Here is a 27278-nt window from a genome sequence, read left to right on the forward strand (position 1 = left end):
ATGCGTTTAAAATGGAAAGAAAAAAAAAAGCTACTCTGAGTTTGCACCGAAAGTGAACATTTCAGGGGCCAAAAATAAGATCTTATTTGATTCCTGGAATATAAAGGGGGCTGCTTGGTGCAATGGAGCAGGTGTGTGTTCCTAGGTGACCCAGCTTTGTAAACTGAGCCAAGTCCGCTCAAAGTCTGCACGGCTGGGAGTGAACAGCTTAGAAGTGGGAGTAAGAACACCCAGTGACATGCAATTCAAGTGCTGGGATGGGGGTTCTTGGTGCTTCTTGCACAAAAATGTGCCCAGCCACAGAAGTGGGCCCTCCTCCCCTTGCCTCATTTCTCCTGAAAAAGCAAATCTCCCAGTGCAGTGCAAAGAGTCAGGACAGGAAGCTGAGCTTGCCTCCATGGAAGGGAAAAGAGCCTTTCATGGTTCATTTAAACATGGAAATTTAAACACCTGCTTCACTCCAAAAACACTATTTTCTTAAATCATGTTTTCATTGATGTAAAACAACTGTCATGCCAAAAGCTATTTTATTGCTCCTGGAGGATTGGGGAGAGGGGACTGTTAAAAGAGTCCAGTTTTTTAGGACCAAATAACACACCACATATTTACATATTTTCAGTCTGTCTCCTTGTTTGTTTTTGTTTTTCGGTTTTTTTTTTTTTTTTAATGCACGGTAGGATCTTGATGCGTAATGCTTTTTATATAAAAACCGACATACCAGGATGACTTCTATAGGTGCACCTCCTCGAGGATATAAATTATACCCACCCTCGGTAATTGCTACATGAGTGGAAGAAGCATTTCCCAAAGGTCATTATTGCTGGAAAACCCTCATTCCACTATTGGTTTTACAAAATTCTTCTGAAGCAACAATGTATTTTGTGACAAGACCTGGATTCAGGCAGAGATGGGTGTCCATTGTCATGGTATACTAGTGGTTTGACTGTGGCCAAGGCTGATTGCCATGAACATACTTATGAATACCTACCCACTTGTGAGCACCCTCGTGTAAAGAACCCTATTCAGACTGCTCCTCTAACAGTTGTCTACACTTTCCCTTTCTTTCTTAGAAACCATCTTCTCTAGGACTTTTAAACTAGTTGAGAATGTTTATGTTAATCTAGTGACCCGACGATCTAATTCTGAATGGCTCTCCTTTAGTCTCTTATAGATGGGAGTTTGGGGTGGGTTCCGGCTCAGGTGTCAGACAGATGATCCTTCGGTCCGGATGACACCTGTCTTCAAGGTTTGTGTGGGGAGTGGCTCAAAGGATTGGGATTCAGCCTTTCAAGTGTGAAAGCTGACTCCCAAAATCAGATGGCCCCAGCGCTGACCAGCTATACCCATAGCGATGGCTGGAAGTGACGTGAATGATGCATTTGCATCTTGTAACCATCCTGTGAGCCACTGCCAACCCCCTCTGAGAGTTTCATGTTCAGGAGCTGCAGCACCCCCAGAGAACCATGGGAAATCCATCCCAGCATCTGAAGCTAATTTATCTCACTTGCCGTGTTTCCTACCTGGAGAGGCAATTCTCCGAGCTTGCTGTTCCAGCGACCTGTTAGCCAGATCGTGAATGATTTAACAATTGAAACTTTGCTGTGTATATGCACTCGATAAAAGTAATTATTTATATAAATTATTTGCCTTTTTTTCCTCTGGCTGCCTGATAAAAGCTAAATTGACACTGGTACAGGCTTTGTCAAACAAACAGATTATGGCAAATCGCTTCATCCAAATTAAAATAGATCTCAGCGTCTCACAGCTTTGTCTCCCGTGTTCCTTCAAATGACAGAAAGCACCTCTGCAAATGCCTTCTGCAGTCCCGCCAAGTTAAAGCCTCCCAAGATTGAGATTCATTCTCGTTTTGCTGAATGAAATGTTACAGAAATCCTGCCCGGGGGGGTATTGTCAATACCTGTGAGCAGACAGATCACAAATATGTCTTCTGCAGAGTAAAAGCCTCTCTCTGCGCATTCAGTAGCCATGGCATTCACCACACATGTCTGTTGGATTAATCAGACCATTTGTAACCCAGGAGAAAAGAGACAACAGCTAACTTGGGGAGGTAAGTGGGAATAATGTGGCAATTAGTTAAAAACCAAGGCGGCTGTCCTCATTCAAAGACCTAAGGATGAAAGAATATTCATGTGAGCACTGTGTGTGGGGTTTTTTTGTTGCTGTTGCCGTTTTTGAAATTGTTTTTAAGTTGGGAAGCATTTCTGCGTTGGGAACACAAGACTCACTGCTCAGAGTAAATCATCTCTGTGTGTTCCTTGCATTTAGTTTTCTTTATTTTTTTATTCCCAGGCAACTCACGTATTTCTTTTCTAAGGAAGAGACAGTTTCTAACTGAGTCATGAGTGATAATAATATTAATACATTGATTATATTTAGAAAAAAGTGCAGTACTGCCAAATATTATACAGGTGTTTTATTCAAAGCTCTCAAATTGTGGAGAAAATTTCTTGTTGAAGTTAGTCAAAGGAGCTCATTGTTTTGACAGCAGTTAGGTTTGTGGATATAAAACCACACTAGCGTACTCCAGGTCCCCATCACTGAGAGACTCCATCTCTCCAATATTTTTGGATTGTGTGCGGCTCCCCTGGCTCCCATCCAGGTGTGGAGAAAAACCCCAGTGAAGAAGGAAAACAGCTTGCCCTGGACTCTTATCGGGAACATAAATCAGTAGTGATCCCTGTGGCCTGTATCCAATTAGCAGAAAAGGAGCAAAGCCCTTCCAGGTGTCTTGAAATCTCAGAACATAAATATAGAACAGAAGAAATGGCACCTGCCCTCCCCTACTTCCACCCCCCGCCCCCAACAAGGAGCATATTGAGGTCTCAGGGAAGCTTGTCAACAGATTCCCCTGCAAATTAACTCAGTCCGTGACGAATTGGGGCTGGTCTTCTTGGCTGAGGTGTGGATACAGGGAGACGGTGAAGCAGCTTATACAGGCTACAGGAGGGAAGTAAACACTGAGAGCCCCTAGGGGGCACAGAGAGTGTGGGAGCGTAAGGTTCTCATTCAGGGGCAACATGGGATGCCTTGATCCCAGCTGCCTAGTTGTGCAACAGATAAGACCTTGGGCTCTAGTGTCGGACTGTCTGGGTGCAGAGCATAGGTTTCTGAGCTGCATTCCAGCTTCCTGTTCTCCCCAGGAAAGTGAAGGCGACAGTAGTACCCGGCTCCTGTGCTTTCATGAAGATTTAGTGAGTTAACCTTTGGGTCTGGCGGTTAGCTAGTGTCACTAAATGGGACCTGAGATTCCGACAGCTGAACCTCCTCTGTCTGATAACGGCGTGGGGGATGTTGTACTTTGCCCAGCCATAATCACGGCTTTGCTTGCACTCTTCCAGTTATCATTGTCTGGACTTCTCTCAAGTGAGGTTGAGCCCCTTGTCACTAATGTCCTCACTACATCAGACTTTCTATTAGAATAGGCACCACTCATGAGCAGCGTTCTTACAGGTTCAAGGACCGTCCCCCATTTTCCCTCTGTAGCTGAACAATTATGGCATTCTGAGCCCATCTGACAAAATATTCAATAAACATTTCAGTAATTACCCGAGGCCAGCTAATCCTGTAGATGCCAGAGTCACAGTATTGACCAAAATCAGTCCCTAGGACATCCCAGTGCAGAGATGCAATCCGATGAGGTGGTAAGAGGCAGATGAGTGAAGGGGAGAGAGAGCAGAGTAGGGACAGTAGCCATGACTGGGAGACATTGAAGAGCTGGGGAGAACCTCTTAGGGGAGGAAGAGACATTGGAGCCAGCATTTGAGTGAGGGGATCAATTCAACCTTGGGAAAGGACAAAGGAAAGAGAACCTGCAGAAGGCACTCAGAAGCGGCAACCAGAAGAGGCTGGAGGAAAAGTCAGCATTGCCCCCTCAGACAGTATAGATTTAGGTCAACACATTTAGCTCAGGCAGTCCAGCCAGTCCACTGGCACTGCCTTTTCTCCCTTCAATGAATGTGCTTTTTCTCTCCAAGTTCAAGTTCTCACCAATTCCTTCGACACATCCTAATCACACCTAGAACAGCCTAGAAACTTCTAGCTAATTTGGACTTGACTAAAACTTTTTGTACCATGATGCTGTGTAAAGAGATTCAATTATGGTGCGCAGTGTTTTGTGAGTAACTACCACCCATAAAAAGTTAATTAATCAGGGCTGTGTCAATTTCCTCGTGCCATGTCAATTTGCTGCCAGGTAATTAATCACTAATCACCCACCAAGCAGCAGGCTGGGGGGACAATCCGCCAGCCATTTATTGTCTTTTTCCCAAATAAATGGCACGCACAGCCAGGAAGAAACACATCTTGCCTTTCATAATATTTTTATCGACACTTTTGCAAGTTGTAATAGACTGCGGCAACAAGCAGCTGTAGTTCAATGGAATATGGATATTAAAGAAACAAATGAGCGGAGATTTATAGGACATTGCGTTCCTGTTATGTCAGTTTTGAGATTAAACCCAGCAAATGAACAGTGAAAAATTACTCTTCCATGTGGGGAATGGTGATTAGCCTTGTACATTAATTAGAAATTTTTGTTTTCCTGTTCAATGCATCTCAAATGAGGATGTCCTATAAGGAACTGTTTGTCCAAAATGTGGATTTATTCACTTCTAAACAGCGGTATTTAATGTCAACATGCATTTTGAAATGAAACAAGAGTCAATCCCAAATGTGTGTTGCAGGGATAGATAGATGAGGCTATGAGAATTCAGAGATTTCAACAAATTAAGTGGCTATTCTGGTCATTTTATAAATGACTGAATGGGTAGAATACCCCTTTTTTCTCCCCAAACCCTGAAATTGCTGAATTTTGACAAAATTGAGAGCCTTTCCATTTTTGTTTTGACCTAGAACTAAATGTGCTCCATCATATTAAATTCCCCATTTAATGTCATTTAAAGATAGTGACCTAGTTGCGTATAAGTTCTGTCATAAACCTATTTGATGTACTTTTGTTTGAGATTCATTTTGAAAAAATCAGCAAACACTTCTGTCATTTGGAAAGAATAATCCTTTTTTTTTTTTTTTTTTTAAATATTCATAGTGATGTTTATCACACAGTGCTGGGCCTCCAGCATCGAGCTATCGCTGGCTGTTTATTTCACCTTGGCCTGGTACCTATTATGCCACTTCTTAATTTATGGTCCAGCACATGGAAAAGGAGTTCCCCCAAGGGGAACCCTGCAGACCCTGAACCTGCTGTTGAAAGCATGTCTGCACCCCCAGAATTCTGTGAGCATTTCCTAGCATAAATCACCCACAGAACAATTCAGCCCCAAATTAGCATGTATGTCTCTCGGTCTTAAACCATTCAGAGAGTGGGGAATGGTGGCATGTTGGCTCAAAGGGAGAGGAAAGAGGGACAAAGAGAAAGCTCTTCTCCATTCTGATGGCACACCTTTTCCAGGGCATCTGGCAACCTCATGCAAATTCAAGCCAGCACACAAATGCAAAGAATAATTGCCCATTACGGCCGGCTGTATATTTTTATGGCTTTGATGCAGAATCTGACCCCCTGTTGGCTTTTGCATCTGCTACTCTTCCATCTCTCCCAAAGCTCTAAAACTTTAATATGCACTTTATAACCCTCAAGTATTTTCCACTGGTTTTGTATTTCTTCTTTGGGGATTTCCGGGCTGGTGATATGATCTCATTTGTGTTTATTTCGAAGGTAAGCACTATATTCGTAAAGAAGACAGAGGGGGAGAACACACGTTTGTCAGTGTAAATACACGGAGTGCAGAGCTCAGAGAATTCTGGTGGGAGGTGGGAGCTTTGTCTTTGATGGGAGACAGGCAGTAAGCAGTTGACACTTTGGTAAATGGCCCATTTGGCTGGTTGATACACCCACACATCTTCCATTTAAAAATGTTGATTTGCCTTGATACTTGAGCACATCACAGCATGCCTCTTGTTACGTCCCTAAAGTTTCCATTTCATTGAGTTCCATGGTATACAGCTCCTCATGCCCAAGAACTGAGAGCGTTATTCTCCTAACATCCCCCAAAATATGTGCTGGGTATAAATCTAGCTGAAGGTTGGGAGTGGGTAGGCAAGGAATGTTGATGTGTCAACAAGATGCGCAATTGGTATTTTCTCCAAAAGCCCTTGCTCTGTTTTCTTTGAGAGAAACTCATTTTTAGCTTATGAGCTAAATCCAATTTTCGTTGCAGTGATACCAGATTTTTCACTTTGATTCATGCTGGATAAGGTTTAAGAGGGAACCTTTCCAGTATAATGAACCTACTTTTTTCCCCTCTTCCCTTGTCTCCCTCATGCCAACAACTGAGGATTTATACTGTATCCACAAAGCAACCTGAATACTTTGCATTATTCCCCAATGATGGGCTCTTTACATGTTTATTAACTGAAAGGAAGTTCAACTAGAAAAAAATCAAACTCCAGCACTAGGGGTTTAGAAATGCCTATAATTTGGTGTCTTTCTAACATTGTTCTTTAATTAACAAAGAGGCTTTTATAAACATGGGACAGGGTGACAGGTTTACAGCTTTGATTAGCATTGATTTACTCCGTTCCAGAAATGAAGAGGACATTGTGAGTTTCCATTTGGCATTTTGCATTAGATTTATTAAACATTCATTTCCCACTTACTGGTTCCAAACTCCCAAACTGAGGCATTGATAGACAATGTGATAACTCTGACTCAACAAATGATAGGTGTGTCATGTCCCAAAGTCAGCACATAATTGAGATGTCTTCTTTCTATGTGGTTCAAAGGAGAAAGCCATTGCAGTGTTGCTTAGTCTGTATCTGAATCATCTGTCTAGGTAATTGCTTCAAATATGCATTTAACCATGTCCCAGCACCTACAAGCCAATGCACCTGGTAGGCAAGTAAACAAATCAGTTGTTGTTGGATTTGTCTTGGAATGGACCATTTGTCTGAGAGGAAAGTGAAGGGAGCCACTCAAGAGTCCTCAACCATCTACAGGAGGGTGGGGGGAGTCTCCTCTATTGGAGATGAGAAATACGGAAGGCTCAGCTATAAATCAGAGGAGTTAGGGAGTATAAGGAGTGTTATTTTCCGTTGTTCCTTGTTGCATACATTTATGGCACATGGAGACCGAGATTGGCTGGGCTGCCAGAGAAACTGTCTGGGACTACGTGAAGGAAGGAACCTGATCCCACAGGCCTTTTAATGGGTATCAGCTGTCTGGGAGTGGGTGGGGAACCGCGTTTGAGTCCTCCTTTTCTCCAGAACAAGAAGCTGATCTCCCAACCCTGACACAACACAGCAGTGAAAGTGAATTTCAAGGAATGAAGGTTTTGCAATACTTCCAAGTATAATACTTCCTAAGTCCTCTCCCTTTTCATCAGAAGCACACATGCCCCAAGTGTGGTTGCGATTCCTGAGCCAGTGCAGCACCTGTAAAGTATGAATGTAGAACTTACTTGTATAGGGATCATGGCTGAGACCCTCTTGTGTCCTGCGCCCACGATGTATGTGCAAATCCTGGGCAGGACGCTGTGTATGGAGGGCAGTGTCATGGGAGAGTAGGAAGGAGGGAAGGAAGGAAAGAAGGAAGAGAAGAGAGGGGGAGAAAGGAGGACCAGAGTAAGAAGGATGGAAAGTAAGAAAGTTAAGAGAAAGGAAATGCTCATTAATCATGATGACTAACTAGAGGCTTCCCAAGGAGACCCCTTGGCAGCCTGAGACTGGTAACAAAAAAGAGAGCTGAGCAAACCCTCCATCTGAGAGACTCATACTTTCTCCATGAAGCCTCTGGTCCAAAACATGAACTGTGGAACCCCCTTATTTTGTCTAAGGGCACTTTGCCTCCCAAAAAGGTGATTTTTAAACCAGGAGTTGATGTGTTCTCCTTCCTGTGTTCCTTTAACAAAGTAAGAATCCCTCTAATGTGCCTTGCTTGGAGGAGCCCCAAAAGCCTTGCATTAAGCCCTGTAGCTACCTTATCCGGCATCGGCAGAAACATCTTTCCCCTGCAGAAAAGAGGGTCCAAATGGACTCCTGGCTCTGTATTCCCAGCAGCTCGTGCTGCCGAGCCTCTGTTTCATGTTGTATCTCAACATCTAAATCCTCCAAGAATTATTGTAAAACCTGCTTGTCGCTGAGAGGGATCTGGTCTCGCTCACTGTGCACCGTAGCCAGCGATAATGAATGGGTCAGCATAATTACCGTGTTTCCTCGCACAGGCAGCCAGCTGCTCTGCCAGATTGTGAATTTTTCATTTTCTTTATTTCAAAATGCAGGGCGTTCCTATGAAAACTTAATGTTTGAGCAGTGGCAAGACAGACTTGGAGTCAAAGCCGCACTCACCCATTTTCTCCCCGGTCCGGAAACAGGCATCTCAGATCTCATTACTTTCTGGGCTTTTATGGTGTTAGGAATTACTGGCTTTCCCCATTAAGACTGACACCTCTCTATAATTTCAAGCACATTAGTTGTAACACGAGCCAGGAGATGTGGGTGCACTGGCGCTGGCAAGCTGAGAGTTAAGGACAGCTGCACAATTTGTCTTTAACAACAATAAAAAAAGAAGGTTAAAAATAACCTATATGGTCTTTCCAGACACAAATAGAAAGATAAAATCATTCTGATGCAATTCTACATTCCCAGCATTTTGCCCTCCATCATGAGAGAAAGATATGGTGGAATCCACGAGAACACGCAGAGAATTCCAGATGATAGCCAGTCAGTCTTCAGGTTGGGTTCAAGGATTCTATTCTAGTCTGTGCAGTTCTGCGAGATGGTATGCACCTGGGGACGCTTCTGTGGGAGACGCCACACCCTTTGTCTCCCCATCTTCTGCTATGGCCCCTGCCCCACGCAGCTAAGACATAGACTGTCCAAGGACCCTGCAGCCAATGAAGAGATGGGATGGAGGGCTTCTGATTCTGAGTATGGTGGAAGGAAGGGGAGAAGCCCCTCCTTGGCAGTTTGGATATAGGTGGAGGCAACTTCAACACTGCATGAAACATAAGACCCTGTGAGCAGTTCGGTGTTCCCCCAAAACAGAGCTCCTGGAGCGAGGTCTCTGTGCGCTGGTTATCTACTTGTGAGAGTCTCCCTTGTGGTAGGATGGCCTGAGCCTGCATGTTCATGTCACGCCCAAAGAAACTGCCCCCGCCAGCCTTGCCTGTCCATACAGACGCCACAGGAAGAACTCCCAGGAGAGAGGGAGCGGGGAAGGGAGGGGGTGCGCAGGGGAGGAAGCCTTTCTGCCCTCCTCCTTTTTACCTGTTTCCCCCTCCCTCTGAAAAGCTCCTGCTCTGTTAGAGAATGGCAGATGGGAGAAGAACCTGGGGCGGGGGGAGGGGGGAGGTTGACTGCAGATTGTGTCCATCATCTGGCCTGCCCAGCAACCTACAACTGCATTCACTTGTTCATGCAGTGAAGCCACCCTACAGTCATTCAAGGTCCAATATTGAGAACCCGCTGTGAAGACGATCAGGGGGCTTCTGCTGACTTGGAGAGGCCCTGAGGAGGTTGCTGGTTAATGAGAGGGAGAAAAGGTAACACGGCAAGCGTAGCAAGAGCCCTGTGAGATGCACACAAGTAAGGAACAGCAGAAGTGGTTTCCTGAAGCCTATGGGGGCCCTGATGTGTCAGAATTTGCAGACACCCCAGGAGGAAGGACCTCCCAGGCAAGAGAATGAATGATCAGGGGTCTCTGGCTTCAGGCTTAATTTCCCTCCTGACTCCTCACCAAGCCATCCTGCTCAGAGAATTTTCCCCCAAGGAGGAAAAACCCAGCCCACACCCTCCTCTTAAGAGTTGAATTCCCAGACTTCTATGTAGTTATGGTTGTTGTATGTGTCTTCCAAGCTGTTAAATGGTTTGGAGCCTGATTCGGACATTGGTAAACATTTGTGTCTTGGAGCATAAGGGGTTTGCACAGATGCATGCACGTGTCCGTAGGAACAGTGTGTTGCAATTTTAAAATTTTGTATTGCAATTTTAAAACAAGCAATATATGGACATCAAGGAAAATGTGGGAAATAAAAATAAGATGGGGAAAGCAATGAGTAGACAATTAGCGTGCACACAGTTCAGCACCAGAGATGTCTACGAACACACAGATATATGTGTGCATATGTATACACAATTATATACATATATACTCGAGCACATAAATATATGCATATGGACATATTCACATAGACATGTGCATTATACAACACAGAATAAATATGGGCATGCATATTCACTCACATGCACACACGTGTGTGTATACACCATACTCATGTATTTTGTGTGCTCAAATATAAGGATCTATTATACACAGTATACACACCTATATATAGATAGATGATAGATGTCGACAATATACTGCATATCTTGCAATCTACCTTTGTAAAATTTTAACTTTGTGCAGTGAGCTTGCCTCCTCTTATTAAAAAGTCTTTGTAAATGTTTGTCATTTACCGAATTGTCTTGCGCACATGGACCACCGCCTTAAGTAGCCCGTCCTGTCTGGACTTGGACCTTGGCCTTCACCCCGCTGCTCTCCTCGTACCACCCTGATCCTGGACAGGGGGCAGGTGTCCAACTTTGGCCTGCAGGGAGAAGGGTCCGGGGTGGGGGGCGGGTTGCACTCAACGACAGGTGTGCTTCTGAAAGCCTTTGCTCTGCTCTCTCCTCTCCGCCCCTGCAGTGCCCGGCTTCCCGTATCCAGCCGCCACCGCAGCAGCCGCCTACCGAGGGGCTCACCTGCGAGGCCGCGGCCGCACCGTGTACAACACCTTCCGGGCCGCTGCGCCCCCGCCCCCGATCCCGGCCTACGGCGGGTAAGTGGGTCAGCCTCCCCCTGGCGGCGGGCCTCACGCACCGGCCCCCTCCTGTTTGCGAGCGCATGCTGGTCTTGAGCGCCCCACCGGAACCGTCCCAGCATGCCTTCGGCGCGCGCCTGCCGTGGAGCACCTTGCAAAGAGTATTGAAAAATGAATGTAATTTGTCTTGTCATGGTTGGTGCCTTTAAGCATTCTACATGTCACATGTTGTTATGTAAATTCCCTTTGAGACTGAATGCTGGAGAACAGAGAAATGGCTACAGCCAAAGACGTATTTCCGATGATTGCAAACATCTGGTTATTAAGGAGGTTGGATCACATTTGCCCCTTGAATCCGGCCATGGAGGGCCACAAAGTTTCCAAACATAAAATTCGCTGGGGGTGGGGGGATGATCTTGCTGCCCTCCGCAAAGACACCTTTCACTTTAAGGTTTATGAACCCTCGCCTGAGAAGAGAAAATTAGGTGTGGAGTCAAATGCAAAAGTTCAAAAGTTCAAAGAAATTGGAAGTAAGACTCCTTTCAATTGGATTTTCCAAAATGGGCATTTGCCCTCCTTTCCCCTCTGCAAGAAACTGCAAGTTAATGTGTTGCCCGTGGGCAGTTTGGTTTTTGTGCACATGGACTTCGGCGTTGCCAGATGAAACTCAAAAGAATGGTGGTAAATGCTAAGAAATAGGGATAATGGTGCGGTGGGCTGCAGCCCTGAAATGGTACCCTTTCTTTCTTCCTGTTAAGGGATCCTTCTGGAATATTCTGGCACCCCTGGCATCAGGGAGAAAGGAATGTCTCTGGTGGTCCTCAGGGGATGTTTGGAATGTCCGGAGACATTTTGGATTGTTTCAAAAGGAGCAGGAATGTAACAGGTAGAGGCCAGGGATGCTGTTGAAGATCCACAGTGCACAGGACACCCTCCCCCAATGCAAACAGTCATGAGGCTCCCCATCTCAATAGTACTATTAACAAAAACTCAGCTATACCCAAGACAGTTTGGCACAAGGCATTCCTGGCCAGTACCTGGCTTTCTGGTCTGTAGAAAGAATACAGTTGTATTCCAGACTGTACCAAAAGGGTTAATGCATTTTTTATAGCTCTATTGCTTATAAATTTTTTAGAAAACCTGAATGAGCCTAGATCATCTCTCTATTATACTGATGACAAAGGGAACCACTCTCTTTTCATTATTTATTCATATCTCACCCATTGCAGAGGAGAGCATTTGAAGTGTTTCAAACACAAACGCAATGAGACAAAGTTAAGAATATAAACAAATGAAACTCGATGAAATCATCAGGAAGGGAAAACAAAGGTAGAGAAATCAGTCAGTGTTCATTGTTTCTTTTGTTGTGATTAGACTTGGGTCATTTCTGAGTTTCTTAGTGGACAAAACAAGAGCACAAATTTCTTTTTCACTGGAAAGATGGTAGATAATAACAAACCAAAGATGAATTCACCATAAATTCTCCCCACCCTCCAAAAAGATGCATCTGTACATCCTAAGCCTTAGATATCTGGCCATGTGATATAAGGAATCATCCATAGTGTAATCATTATCTCTAGCCCCACAGTGTTGAGCCTGTTTTATAGATCCAGAAATGCAGAAATAAATACATGTTATTCCCAAGGTCACACAATAAGTCGTTATGAAGGGGAGAAAAAATCCCCACCAAGTTACCCTGTAGGCTCATGTAATTACTAAAGCAAGATTCATAAACCATAAATACAAAATTGCATGTTTATACCATATTAGTTTGTCTGAAAATTATTATCTTCGTAGACGGTAATTGTAGCTTTTTGGTATGTGTAGCCTCAGTATCTCACTACTATACTGAACAGGAAAAAAAAATAAAGTAAAATTATATGGCTTATCCTCACATGAACAATTTATAAAAATCTCAAAATAACACACCTACCGTAAAATTGAAATTCACTAACTTACAATGAACTTGCTCCTTGCCGGAAATAACCATGCATAACTAATTAATGCCACGTTCATCAGGGAGACACATGGGCATCTCCAAATGGTGAAGCAGTGTGTTTGTGACTGCTTCAGACGTGACTTAATTTTAATATTCCAGCAGTATTCCTAACCATTTTGGTTATAATAGTACATTGTGCCTCTTTGCTGGTAATATTCTGAGTGGAATCCTGAAACCACACTAAGTAGTAAGATGAAATTCTCGGTAGAGGAGGCAGAGGGGGAATAGGAGGAGGGGGTGGGGGAGAGGGAAGAGGAGAAAAGGCTAGGGTATGTGTGTCCCTATCTGCAGGGTCTATGAGAGCCAAGTGCTGGTTGAAAATAGGAAATTCAGCCAGGGTGTTTTACTGTATTACAAAGTGCCTGGAGTCCACTGGCACCAAATGAAGAAGTGTGAGCCCAGCATCTTAAATGAAGGTTTCCCTTTTCCTCTGCTTGTTGGCTTAGGCTGCAGGAGATTGTGGGAAGGCAGCTCCTTTTGGAAAGGTGAGTGGAGGGCAGTACAGAGCAGATCCTGGCTGGAGTAGTGAGAGCCCAGAGCTTGAGTGGAAGCAAATAGCAAAGAGGTTGTAAGAAGTTCCTGTTTCCAGGAAGTGACATTATCAGGATTCAGGGGACCCAGGAGATAGTGTGGATTTCCTGTAGCTGTTTGTCTCTGAAGTCCTTTGCGGGAAGATTTCTAGATCTGCATAATGTCTTTACTCCAGTGCAGTTCAGCCTAACATCTCTTTTCTGTCTTGCACCTTTGGAGGAGTTTCTTCCCGTTAGGGGCAGGAGTACCATATAAGCTAACAATTTCTATTGATGCGATAAGTGATAAGATGGGGTGTTGTGTGAACACCAGGGAAGGCGCCTTAGCTACGCTTGGGTTTTTAGAGAAGGCTTTCAGGAAAAGAAGAAATGTGGGATGCACTTGAGTCCATTTCCTAAATTGCCACGTTGAGCTCTCAATCGTGACTGTCCCTCACACCCAGTGACCCCCATCTTTTCTAAGATGTCTTCTAGCAAGCTGCATTTATTATTATTTTCCATTTGTCACCTGTTAAAGATTTATCTAACTGCCAGCCTAAACCTCTGCTCTTCGTGAAGTCTGAAATATGATATCTTTGTTGGTGAAATTCCAACCAAACATATGTCATTTACCCTATGCCCATGTATAGCTTCCATATTGTTTTTCAAGATACTGAAAAAAAAAAATCCCACAGAACCCCCCCATGGATACTTTTGTGGGGTCCTGGGTGACCCTTAGAGGTGTCCAGTAACACCATAGTCACCCAGGAGGAGTCACCAAGGATGCCTCCTCATTCATCCACCTCTTTGTACTGATTGGGTTTTCTCCTCCACCTGCTGATATTTTCTGAAGTCCCTCCCAGCAAAGAAAGACCACATGTTATGGAGAGTCCCTATTCTCTTCTTTCTTACATAGCTAAAATGCAATTTCTTGGGGCATTAACATTTGATCATTTCCCCTGGTGGAAGGGATTCTGTTTGGACCCTGGAGGGAATCACAGAGATGAGAAGAAAACCTAGACTGAGCCAACCAACTCACTATTGATTATCAACATTAACTGAGTGAGGATGGGTGATGAGTTAGACCCCTTCCTGGGAGGCACCTGTAGTTCACAGACCTCCATTCCCCACAAGCCACAGAGTTGGCTTTGGAAAGTGACACTTCAGTGGCTTATGGACTTGTATATCACAAATAAAATAGTAACTAGTGAATGGTTTCTCAGAGCGCTCAATAGACCAGGTCTTCCATATTTCTCCTTGAACTTGATCCTGGAGTCAGTTTGAATAGAGAAGCCTCAATGTCCTATCTGACTTCCTATGATTCACATCTGGGAGAAATTGCACATTGGGTCATTGCCATCCCAGGGATCCTGCAGACTGATGATCTATGGGTGGAAGTGATGGGTAAATACATTGGAGACACACCCACCAGATTCAGTACAACATCTCATACTACAAGACAGCAGCTAAGCCCCAGTGTCCTCCCAGAGGAACCCCCTGACTGGCCTCACCAATTCTTGTTCTTAATTAGCTAAATTGAGTAGCTGCTTATCAAGTACCTACTGTGTACCATGAACATCGCATGGTATGGGGACACAGTAGGCGCTCTAATGGAGCATCAAAGGATATTTTGAAAATTATTATTACTCTAAGCCAAGCATCTAGCATCTGCCCTAAGGCTTTGGTCTTGGTTCTCTGGGTATCTTTGAACAAGGTGTTCTGTCCTTTCCCGGGAAATTAGTTAGGACACCTCTATGTACAACTTCTCAGAGTTACCTTGAGAACTGGTTTGTAGACTCTGTGCTACTTTGTATGTAGGAAAGATATGGTAATATCCCAGGAGAAAGAAAACTTCCTAAATCTGGCCAGTGCAAGAATGATACCTGCCCACAGATGCTTGGGGATGGTGTTAGGTCAGGTCCTAAAAAGCTTCTGACACTAGCCCCCAGGACTATTCATATGTCCCTCCCAGACTAGAAATCAACCATGCTTTCTGGTTTTAATTTCTAAATGCCTAATCCTCAGACCGTATTGTCTGTTGTTGAGGACGTTTCTCATTTAATAGAAACGCTAGGAACTAAAGTCACCACAATTCTCTCTAGCTTTTTGTTTGTATGTTTGGTTCTGGTGTAAATTCTTGTTCAAATTTCCAGCCAGTTTTAAAGTGCAACCTCTTAACATTAAAAAAAAAAAAAAAAAAAAAAAAAAAAAGACCCCTGAAATAAATGCATGTATACACAAACCATAAATCAGTGGTTCATAAATTTTTCAGGGGGAGGGGAGTAAAATGTCACAGATGCCTTTAATTATCTAATTAAAAATGTGTTTTCCTCGGAAAATGTTGGTGTCCACATACATATACACAATTCTATACAAATGCCACGGAGTTTATGGACCCATCTGATATCTATTCAAAACCAGCTAGATTTAAATGCATTAAAATTTTAATTTATTTTTCAGTTGGAAGGGGCACTAAGGTAGAGCAGTTTTATATAACCTCTCTTTCAGAAATGCAGTTGTGGTGGGGATTTATTATATTGTACAAACAGACTGTATAGTTTGGGCATCGTATACTTTCTTTTCTTTCTTTTTTTTTTTAAGTAAACTAATTTGCTATAGTGCAATCATCCCCTGCTTGCATTCAACCAAATATTTAACTGCTGTTATTACCTTTCTAAGAAAATGAGATGTGCATTTGCAATGTTCTTGCAAAAGCATATTGCAGGCCCAGAGTGATTGACAAGGAATACAATTACCTTTGCATGGCTAGACAGACTGCCTGTGCATTAAAATCGGACCACACCTGTTCAGTGCATGATGGCAACTCCTTTCTCTTGCAGCGGGGCCGTGGCTGATTTATCTATAGATGCATACTAGATCAAGTCCGGCTCTCCTTTCCCTCCATGGAGAGGAAATATTTTAAGTGCACCTGTTCTATGCGGCTTGAAAAAGTGTTTGGACACATTGCTGGAAACCAGCATGAGGATTTCTAAGAGCTTTCCTTTAGCCAGCTCCTGTTTAGAATAGGGCCGAGGAGGCTGAGGCTTGGTGCCATCACCAATGTAAAGAAAAAAAGCACGTGGAGGGCGGTGTTGCATGGAGCGATGAGGCTGTTTGTCCTCGGGCTGGCAACATCAGCATCAATCACCTGGTACTTGTTGGAGATTGGGATTCTTAGACCCCCATCCAAATCTGTTGAGTCAGAACCTCTGGGCTGGGCGTGGGGCCCAGACATCTGTGTTTGAACAAGCCCTCAGCTGACCCCGTGCTTTGACTTCAAAGTGGGCTGGAAAGCCAGAGCTGCCTGGACTGGAGTCCCGGCTCAGTCAACACCTAGCCCTCTCCGGTTTAGCTTCCTTTATATCTGAAGGGTGATGAGTACTCTCCAACTCGCTGGGGTAGTACGGGGGTTAAACGGGATACTGAGTCCAGGATGCTTAGACCAGAGACTGACCCATGGCAACCCTTCTATAAATGTGAGGACTAGGGGCGTTTATGCTTGTGCTGTCACTAGTAGCTTAGGGGGAAACGGCATTTTGGTGAAACTGGGAGCCCACCATTTGGCTTCCTCTCATACCATCAAGGACAACAGCCACATCAGTTCCTTGTATTTAGCGGGATCACAAAAATAGATCACTCACCCTCTCCGTCATTCCCTCCAAAGCATGCAGGTGTAGCACTCAGTGAAAGGGAGCCCTCCCTGTGCCGTGTGGTTTATAACAGCAGTGGGAATTCCTGACTCCCTTTCTCAGAGGAGCCCCGCCCAATCTGCTGGCCTCTGAACTCTGTACTTTGTATAGTCTGTTTGTTCCCTTTGGTTGGCCTGCCCTTCCTGCCTCTCCACCTGGCTAAGGCTTTGAGATCTCTGAGGCTTTTGCTCAGATCCCCTCACCCCTGCTGCCCAGCCCCACTCCTTCCCTCGCACTTTCGGAGCACCGCTGTTCCTCCTCAGCACCTATCACAGCTGCAGTTTTACACTTCTGTGCACTTATGCACATAGCTTTGTGACCCCCAGGTCCCTCCCTGAAACCCCCCTGAAGACAGCTTTAGTGATGAACACACTGGCCTGTCTGTGCCTCAGCATAGTTGTTGGAGCAGAGTAAGCATGTCAGTAGCAGAGAAATGGTACTCATCCCTCTGTCTGAGCTTGTCAAATTAAGATGTTAGATCCCACTTCCTCTTTGGTTCTGTCTCAGAAATGGGGGATGGCAGAGTCCCAAAGTAATTGTCCACGGCCCCCAGTGGAGGGCAGAGTGCAGCGTGGGGTTTACCTCACTCAGCAAAGGCAAACATCAGCGGCTTGTTCTTTCCTCACCTTTGGGAGTTGATGCAGACAGACATGACGTAGAGGCATGCACCTGGCCGTGAGGCACAAGAACCCGACCTTGCTTTCCCAGCTGCGGCCTAGGCTCAGACATTCCGGGTCCATACCAGGCCTGCATGGGAACACCACCAGAGTCTAGGGCAGGCTCGGCTCTCCATCATTCACAGAGAAGCCATCACAGACTGTGTCCCCCCTCTACAAATACGTAGACAAAGGCATTACTTCCCATGTTTAAATATACATTAGTATGTGGTTAAAATATTAATATTTTGTTCACACCCTGATGACTCTCTGTGCTGAGATGTCGAGCCCATTGCTCATCACTTTGCTCACATCACCTCACCGAATCCTCCCTCAGGATGGGCGCTTACCTACTACTCTCCCAGTTTTATAGACCTGTATGGGAAGCTCCGATAGCTTGAGTGAGTGAGGAGTCCACGGCTCACAGCTGCTGATTGGTGAGGCTGTGACCAGATGCCCATGTGATTCCCATTGAATTTGGCTCTTAAATGGTGACCTGCTTTGGAGGAGGATCCTGGGAGGAAAGGTGTTCCCAGCACAAGGAATAGCATGTGCAAAGACATAGCAGCGTGAATGAATGAAAGGGGCAGACGTGGAAGCTGTCTTGCTGTGGCTACATGGTTCACCTCTGAGGTTCAGAGAAAGGACCTAATATTTGTTACTCTCCTCTGTATCCTCAGATCTGTTTCAAGTCCTGTTGGCAGAGGCTGGCTCTGCCTTCTGACCCCCAACAGACACTATGTTTTCATGCTGGAAATGCTAAAAGCATAGTTCAGGATGCTGCACCCCTCGGTATCTTGGAGTAGGGTTTGCAGGGTCTGACAAGTGCTCTCGTGTACTGCGGCCCCCTCACATCAAAATGAAAACAGCCAAATGCGATTCCTACCAACCTCCTTTGCGCGTGAAGTTCCTGTCACGTCTTTAAGGATAATGGTACTTGAGGTCTAGCCAATCAAGTCTGAAAAGCTCTGAGATGCACTCTCCAGTGCTCTCCAGCAAACCAGTGTCATAGCTGTGTGTTCGTGTGTGTGTGTGTGTGTGTGTGTGTGTGTGTGTGTGTGTTAAGTGCCTCCCTTTGGCTTGATATGCTTGGCTTACATGTGGGTCCGCTACTCTCCTCCTGAAACCTGCTGGAACCCTTTGGCAATCAAAGTTGTATTTCCATGAGAATCCTGCTCCATTCAACGGTGGAGCTTGCTGGTCCTTTGCCAGAATCATAAATCATCTCCGATCTCCACAGGGAGATCTCAGGGAAGGTTATTAATAACAACTACCGTCCTGTGGAAAACATGCATTTGGAAACATGTGCTTCTATAGTCAATACGTCCTGTGATCCTCCCAAAAGCCTGCGAGGTGTGCAGACTACCCGTGCTCCTCATTAAGTCCATTGTAATGCTTAGGAATTGTAACTCAATTTCCCATGATCATGTGGCTGTAAGCTTCTCTTCCTGGCTGCCTCACTCAAGGTATACCAGGAAACTTCTGGAGAAGTCCAGGATACTTTCTGCCTCCTCTGAAGTCTCTTCTCTCTGGAATGACTCTATGATGGGGATAACGGAGTCACTGTGAGGCCAGGCTTATTCAGTCATAATGTGAGGCCTGCTGAGTCTGGATATAATGTATGTAAATACACATAAGTAAATGTATATAAATGCATGTCTACATAGGAGCTCACATACATCCCCAGATATGCAAACACCACTCAACACATAATCCACTATATACGCCCACCTGTGCTCACATACACACATGCACTTCTACACATGGGCGTGGTATACACACGCACACACACATCCATCAACTTGTGCACAGTATCACACACACATACACGCATTCACCCACATGCATGCACATAGAGCAACACATACAAACATGTATAATCTTGCACACACACACACAGAAAATCAGATATTTTTTTTTACATTTACCATGAAAGAGTGGCACGTGGGATTACCAATATAATACTAGAGTGTGAAAGAGCATAGAAGAACATTTCTGGAATCATTTTGGTCCTCCAGCTTTCCTAAAGTCCTTCAGCTACAACCCATACTGATAATACAACCATCTGTGTTTTCCCCCCTTGGGGACGCTATGTGGTTTGATTGAATGCAAACTCTGACCCTCCTATCTGTCCAGGCTGCTTAATATCAACCAAAATTCTCCTTGCATTCCTGCACCCCTTCCTGAAGGAGTGGGAAGTCTGGTACCCAGCATGCCACCATGTCCTGATTCAGGGCCAATGCCAAGCCCCAGCCTAATTTTCTCAGGCTGAGGGACAACTGTTGTCTCCAACCTCCTTAACCAATGTGGAAAACTCTCCTCGGTTCCTGTGTTTTGGATCTTGTGACCAGACTAACTTCGCCAGTGCAGGGGTTGGTGTGTCTGCATGGGGAAATGCACTAATATGGATGTTTTTCTTTGTGTGTGCACCCTCGCAGTGTTGTTTACCAGGATGGATTTTATGGTGCAGACATTTATGTAAGTATCCATTAACGTGCATGCCATCCCCGTTTCCCCCCGGAGTCATTCTGTTTACAAGTTTGCTGCAAGTTTCTTCTTCCTGGTCTGTAGGCAAGGGTCAGGCGGCTTATCCGCAGGGCAGAAGACCTTCAGCTTATGACAACCGTCACAGCTGTTGAGTGAGTGGAATTACCTCCTTGGTTAAGTTCAGAATACTTGCAAACACCCCCTAAAAGAGATGGCATTTCTCTCAAGTCAAGCTAAAGACTCTCCCACCCCACCCCCCAAAAAAGAGTTCTCACTAAAGTTTTCAGTATGGTCTGTGTGTTTTCAGTGTAATATTTACCGTAACAGGTGTCATTACCAGCTGTAGAGGAGTAAAAGACATTTTCATGGCTGATTTTTTTTTATGTTCTCTTTTTTAATGTTTATTTATTTATTTTGAGAGAGAAAGGAGGAGGGGCAGAGAGAGGAGAGAGAGAGAATCCCAAGCTGGCTCCATGCTGTCAGCCCGTCAGCGTGGAGCCTGATGTGGGGCTCAATCGTGAACCGTGAGATAATGACCTGAGCCAAAACCAAGATTCAGACACTTAACCAGCTGAGCCACCCAGGCGCCCCAGTTTTTTTATATTTTCTTATAAATACACTTAATTGTTCACAGTAATAGCTCTAGAAAGAACTCTCTGCTCCCTCTGGATGATTTTAGCAAGAAACATCTCTAATACAATGTATGTCAACTTGACCATTAAACCCTTATTTTCTTCCTTATTCCTCCCATTTCCCCGAAACCATTACCTGACTTAGAATTGTTTGTTAAATTTAGAATTGTGTATTAAATGGCACCACTTTATTAAGCTTTTCACTTTTAGAAAAGAGTAGGATGTTTCTCATTATGGGGACCATAATTAAACGTATTTAAATAGATCTAAAGGTACTTATTCTTCGCATTATGATATTAGCCGCAATGTTAGGAAAATCACTTGGGGGAAAAAACACAACTTAAAATAGATGGGAAGGATTGGGGGTGGGTATTTTTTAAATAATATACTTTTTATTATTACAAGTGACCTCAAATAAGTTCAATGAAATCATAGCTGTTGGCTTATAGACTAGATAACAAAGACAAATAAAACCGTACTTCTGACCAAAGTGATATCATTTACTAGAAAATGGGAAAGACACTAGTTATTTAATTTTCTTCCTTTTGAATTTCAAATAATTACAATTTTGAGACATAGTATTAATCTCCATCAATGATGCATGGAGTTGAGTTCTGCTATCACTGTATCAAGTACATTTATTATAATCTGTGGGTTAGTTTTTTTCATAATGAACAAACAACATATACCCAGTGAACAACCAATTTCTTTTTTTTATGTAGCTTAATCCATGCCTTAAAATATCTTCTTTAGGAAAAAAACTTTCAGTTCATACCCTTATAAATAGAAAAGCAGCTGGAGCCCACTCTCATCCGTAGAAACCCAATAAACGTAATATCAGTCTTCACCTTCCCCATTGTAGCCTCTGGATAGAGTATACCAAAGTTTAGGGCTTTTTTTTTTTTTTTTTTTTGGGAGAAGGGCNACTACCAAAAAAAAAAAACCCATCAAATTACTATCCCCATCAACACCTACCAGTGGGGGAAAAGAACTACATGTTACTAAGCCAAATTAACAACAAAAATATTGTATTAGCTGTCACTTATTGAGTGTCCACCTCTCTGTGCCTCAGTTTCCTCATTTGTAAAATGGTAGCAATTTATTGAATTATTAATTTGCACTGTCCTGTGGATATTTCCAATGGGTGTCTTTCCCTCACCTCCCAGATGTTTGAAAGGCGGGAAGGAGGAGCCACCTGAAAGCAAGGCATGTAGGTTCCCAGACACAGGGAAAGAATGTGCCAGTAAGAGTGGTGGCACATGTGTCTGTGTCAGTTGGCACTGGAGACTACAAATGAGAATCCATGAGAACAAGGTAAATGGACGGAGCAGAGACACTCAGAAGGGAACAAATGTGTCAGCTTCCAGAGTAAGGCAGGAAGATATAGTCCATTCAGGGAGGAAATCTACAAAAAAGTCCCTTTGTGCTTTATGTGCCTTTAGAGGCTTTGTTTGCTACGAATTCATCATATCAGGGCAAAGCCTGCCGGGCCCCATGCTGCAGTCGCCATAGGTGGCTGGGTGCCCCCATGTGAAGGGATTATGGGAGAGGACAGCGTCTTTTCAACATGGCGCTTCCCCGTGTCAGGATTTAGAAAACCATTTCTCTTGTTCTTTGCAAACTCTTCTACTAGCCCAGATATATATATTTTTTAATCTCATTTTCCCACTGTTCGTATTATATAACAATAAGAGTTTTCAGGGAGTGGTTCCAAATAGGCAATTAGGGGACAGAAAAACTTACTGAAATAGGAACGTGGAGCCTTGTTTTACCCAGCACATGTTTCTGTCCTGTCTCCAAGAAGGTAGCTCCCACCTTGCAGACCTTCCTGAGTATTCTGCTCTGTGTAAGATGGCAAGTTCGGACTATCGCTGCCAGGGTGTGTGTGTCCCAGGCACAGGGACAAACTAGACCACCTGTTGTAGCAAAACAATGGCTCATCAATGACCTCACTTGGATTTAAGAGAATGAAAAGAGTAAGAATATTTCCCGCACTCTTAAAGTCTACAGAGCAGGACTCATTTTAGCTAGAAGTGTGTGACAGTCTGAAATGTGCTTTTTTTTTTTTAAACCTTTATTTATTTTTGGGAGACAGTGAGAGACAGATCATGAGCAGGGGAGGGTCAGAGAGAGAGGGACACACAGAATCGGAAGTAGGCTCCAGGCTCTGAGCTGTCAGCACAGAGCCCTATGCAGGGCTCGAACTCATGAACTGTAAGATCATGACCTGAGCCAAAGTCAGACACTCAACCGACTAAGCCACCCAGGCGCCCCTCAAATGTGCTTTTTCAAGCTGCCACCCCTGCCTCCCTTGAGGTACCAGTATGTCCTGATGGCTAGAAATGTTCCCAGCGCTCCATTTCTTAAAGAAATGATGATTAACGCAGCTCATAGAAAAGCATGTGAGGTTCTCTTGTATGTAAAGGAAGCTTCTGGTTTGCTCCTTCAATCTCATTAAAAATAGCACATAATAGTGCTGGGGCGAGCCTGAGAGGTCCAGCTACGTGTGTTAGATACATGGGTTGCCTCTAACAGGTTTAAACATTCTGTTTCTTCTTAGTTCTGCTGGGTGGAGTCATAAGCTTCTAGCTTTGGTCAGTTCTAAGGACAGCACAGGCAGGGCCACCCTCCAGCTCCTCCTGCCCCATTGCTGCCCACCCTGACACTTTGGCAGCAAGCCAGGCAGCTGTCACAGTGCACCCACCCACCAGACCAGTCTTGTCTCTGCATCCGCTTTCTCCGCCCCTTCCTTCTGCCTGTCCCTCCCACCTGATGGAGGAGCCCGTGGGCATTTCGTCCCAATGGAGCGCAGAGAATATAAAAGACCTGCAGGAACCCCCCCCCACGCCCCTCCCACCCCTGCCACAAAGGGCAAGCCATTGCCTCCCGTCTAGAATGAGCTCCTGCTTCTGGTTTTCAGACAGGATTAGGGAGAGAAGGAGCAGTGGTCACAGATGCCCCAAATGGCAAGAGCGATTCCATTTGTTACGGGGTGCTATGAGCCAGAAGCTAAGGCCACACTTGGTGAAGCTCGTTTGGGCTGAGGTCACAGAAAAAGCATCCTGTTCAGGGCCCCAGCCCTGCGGGAGAAGCATGGACTTGGGCCGCAGGGGACGTGCTCAGGCCCAGTGCAGATGGCCACTTATCAGAGAGGATGTAGCAGGTTGTCAGGTCAGGAAGGACGGTATAAAAGGTCATTACCTGGGTCCCTTCCACCAGAGGACATGCCTCCCCACACACTTATTTCTGAAGACAGGCATTTAGCTTCCATAACTAGCATATCAAATCTATAAGTTCACTATTATCACTTAGTGCTGCTCATGGAAATGATCTTTTTTTCATGAAAAAGTTTAAAGAAAACAATTACATAAATAAAACAGTAGAAGTGACCCATGGGATCTTGACAACCTGCTGGAAAGTTGACGTAGAAAGGCCAAGCTCCCTGGACCTACAAAGCACTTGTCCTGTTTTGGGGCGAAGCTCTAGGTCTCATGAGACTAGAATTGGCCACGGAGCTGATGGTAAGTGTGGCTTAACTGCATTTAGCCACACATGTGCCTTCACCTGCTCAGGGAGCTATCCAAGAGTATGACATTTGATCAAAAGATAACTATTGAAGATGGCAATAAGGACATTTCTAATAGAGCTGTTTAAAAAGAATGTACTAACTCAGCAGAAAGTAGGGTGAGATAGAGGAGAAATGGGAAGAAGGGAAGAGAAGACAGGTTGAGATGGGAGAGAAAGAGAGAGAGAAAAACACTGATACATGATAGAAATCTTAACCACATTCCCTTTTTATGAGAAAGCCCTAAGCTTTGCAACAGTCCATGTGGCCGTGAGGCTGCCTAACAGATACATCTCGATGAAATTCCAGTGCACATTTACATTTTTCTTAAATTCTGTTATAACAAGTTCCTGGCTGACTCTGTGGCTAAAGACAATTATTTCTGAATTGATGTCATTCTGCCATCCACGGATCTTAAAACAAAGAGGTGTCTTAATTCCCCTGATCTAAACACAGAGAGCTGGAAAGCAGAGCTTACCCAGAGAAAACCCTAGTCCTTATTCCTGGGATCCCGCTTGCTGGGGAAGCCAGCTGCCAGTCTAGTGGGCATTAGGCAGGTCAGTCACCCTGGGGGCGACCACCTATCAAGAAGTTGTGCATTTGCTATGGGACACGAAAGATGCTCTGCCCTTCCTGGCCAGCCGTTACTTCCTCTCCTCAGCCCTGGAAGGGAGGAATCACAATACCTGTTGCCTCCACTTTTGTTTTCAGAGGAGGAACCTTTTTTTTTTCCCCAGAAAAAAGATGAAATGATTTGTCGAGAAACATTCACTGACACTGGAGTCTGAGCCCACGTGATCTGGCATCCCAGATCTAGGCTCTTCCCTAGAGCATTGACATGCATAGGTCCACAGGCATAGATTTACTAAAGAGGAAAGTTGAGGAAAAGTTAAGATTTATACACACACACACACCTTTATAAGGTATAGATTTATACCTAAATCCCTTACAATATTCCATCACCTCGATGTTTTCCCTGGAACTGGACAATTTCACATTATTTATTTTATTTTAGAGAGAGAGAGAGACTACAAGCAGGGGAAGCGTGGAGGGAGGAGAGAAAATCTCAAGCAGGCTTTGTGCCTGGTGCAGAGCCTGACACAGAGCTCGATCTCACAACCCTGGGATCATGGGCCTGAACCTAAAATCAAGGGTCGGACACTCAGCCGACTGAGCCACCTAGGCAGTCCTCGGAATTTCACTTTAAATTAGAACCACTCACAGAAAAGATTAGGTTCGCCCATAAAAAACTCTCACACCCAAAAATTGCATCCCACTCTGTCTGAGGGGGTCTACTGAGATCTTGTTACTGTCGTACTTGGATGAAGTCATGGCAAGTCTGTGATATATATATATATTATCAGTGGCTTATCTGGACACAGGCACACACATAGTTTTGTTGGTCATGTCTATTAAAAGTAGTTTTAGTAGCTTCAGTGTGATGCGTTAATTCACAAAATTCAATTGTGCTCCCTGTTATTGTTTGATACTAATTTTTTTTCAAAAAAGATATTGATATGGTTAGGGTTGCGCTGTACTGTCGTCTTAACTGCCTCAATTATTAGCCATCAAACCTAAATCCTCAGGTATTCCAGAGAATTCTTACATGCGATGAGGAGAGAAATTTGAAATAGTTAATTTGAACTGTTGCAATATGCTTACGAAGATAAGAAGCCATGAAAGTATCCTTTTCTCTTCTTTAAAAGTAAACACAGGTCATACTACAAATATAATCAGTTCGGTTTGATTCCCACCTCTGCCTTCTCGGTACCGTGGGTTACAGAGATTTGCAAACTAAAACCTGCTTCTTTGGGTCTGACGGGTCAATCTCAGATCTTAGTGAACTAAGAGAAGCAAACTTGTAAATGAATTGCTCTGGAGTTTCTGTCTGACTTATGCATTTTCTTTTATTTATTTCATTTTTGCATTGAAAACATTACATTTCTGTTTCCTTATAGAGTAGTGTATCAAGAGCCTGTGTATGGCAATAAATTGCTGCAGGTATGAAATCCCGACTGGTGGAAAAACTCATCACTATGATTGTGGGTTTGCTGTGAAATCCTACTAACAAGACAATTTTGGGGAGGGGAGCTGTTCTCTAACATAGAAAGAGGAAAGACTTAACTGAATTTTCCAGTTTCGATGTGAATGCTTCTAGAATAGAGATACATACAAATCCTTAGATTTCCCTTGTTTGCTAGATCCTGAGTGTATCCAAGTAGAGGTCTGACTTGGCTGTAAATTTCCTGGCTTAAAATATATCTACACTCAATTAATATAAGTTCAGTGAAAAGAATTGGAAGGTTTCATTGCCATCAGTTGTCTGGGTAATTTGGTAGTAGGTTCCTAGAGTCAACTGGAATGGTTAGAAGAAAAACTTATTCATCTAGCATTGAGGGTCTGCACAGCTAGCGTAACTTTCCCTGGCTTTCTTGGAGCTTCTTATAAATGTATTTCACACCTATTGCTATAGCTTTCAACCCTATTACTCACTCCTGAAGCAACCCCCAAATGAACCAATTTGTAGGAAGAAAAAAGAGCCAACACATCCATTGGAGTGTAGCTGGCCAAGTCTCCCACTATGGTCTATAACCAACATTAAAACTGTCAAATAAAATGAAAGAAGAATGTAAAGCTAAGGATGATCAGTGGGAGTTTTATTACATGGATTTCCCTGTAACATGCAGTTCTCATTTTTTGTTCTATATTAAGTCCATTAAGAAAGTACTTTTTTTTTTAACTGTGAGAATTCATCAAGTTTTAATGAGAAATCTGTATGAAAAAGGGGTACTTGGATCTAGGAGAGAGCAAAATAATTTAAATTCCCAAGATCAACTTTTATTTTTACATTTTGAGAAAACTGACTTTCATTGCCACACTTCAAAAACAGCTAGAATGTATGATGCAGATAAATTAGGGAGTGATTATTGAAGTGTTTCATTTTGCAAATGTTCTTATAAATGTAGTTT

The 27278-nt window shown here is 44.0% G+C and overlaps 1 protein-coding gene across 1 annotated transcript in view; it reads left to right on the plus strand.

Moving 5' to 3' along the window:
* The window catches only part of RBFOX1 (RNA binding fox-1 homolog 1), a 1463629-nt gene that overhangs the window by 1395371 nt on the left and 40980 nt on the right, over positions 1-27278 (plus strand). The window contains exons 13-14 of the mRNA XM_077773235.1: positions 10658-10790; positions 20064-20103. Of these exons, the coding sequence (XP_077629361.1) occupies positions 10658-10790; positions 20064-20103 (173 nt within the window). The remainder of the gene's footprint in view (positions 1-10657; positions 10791-20063; positions 20104-27278) is intronic.

The sequence above is a fragment of the Crocuta crocuta genome, unplaced genomic scaffold (assembly GCF_008692635.1).
Source record: "Crocuta crocuta isolate KB4526 unplaced genomic scaffold, BGI_CrCroc_1.0 scaffold16, whole genome shotgun sequence".
Lineage (NCBI taxonomy): Eukaryota > Metazoa > Chordata > Mammalia > Carnivora > Hyaenidae > Crocuta > Crocuta crocuta.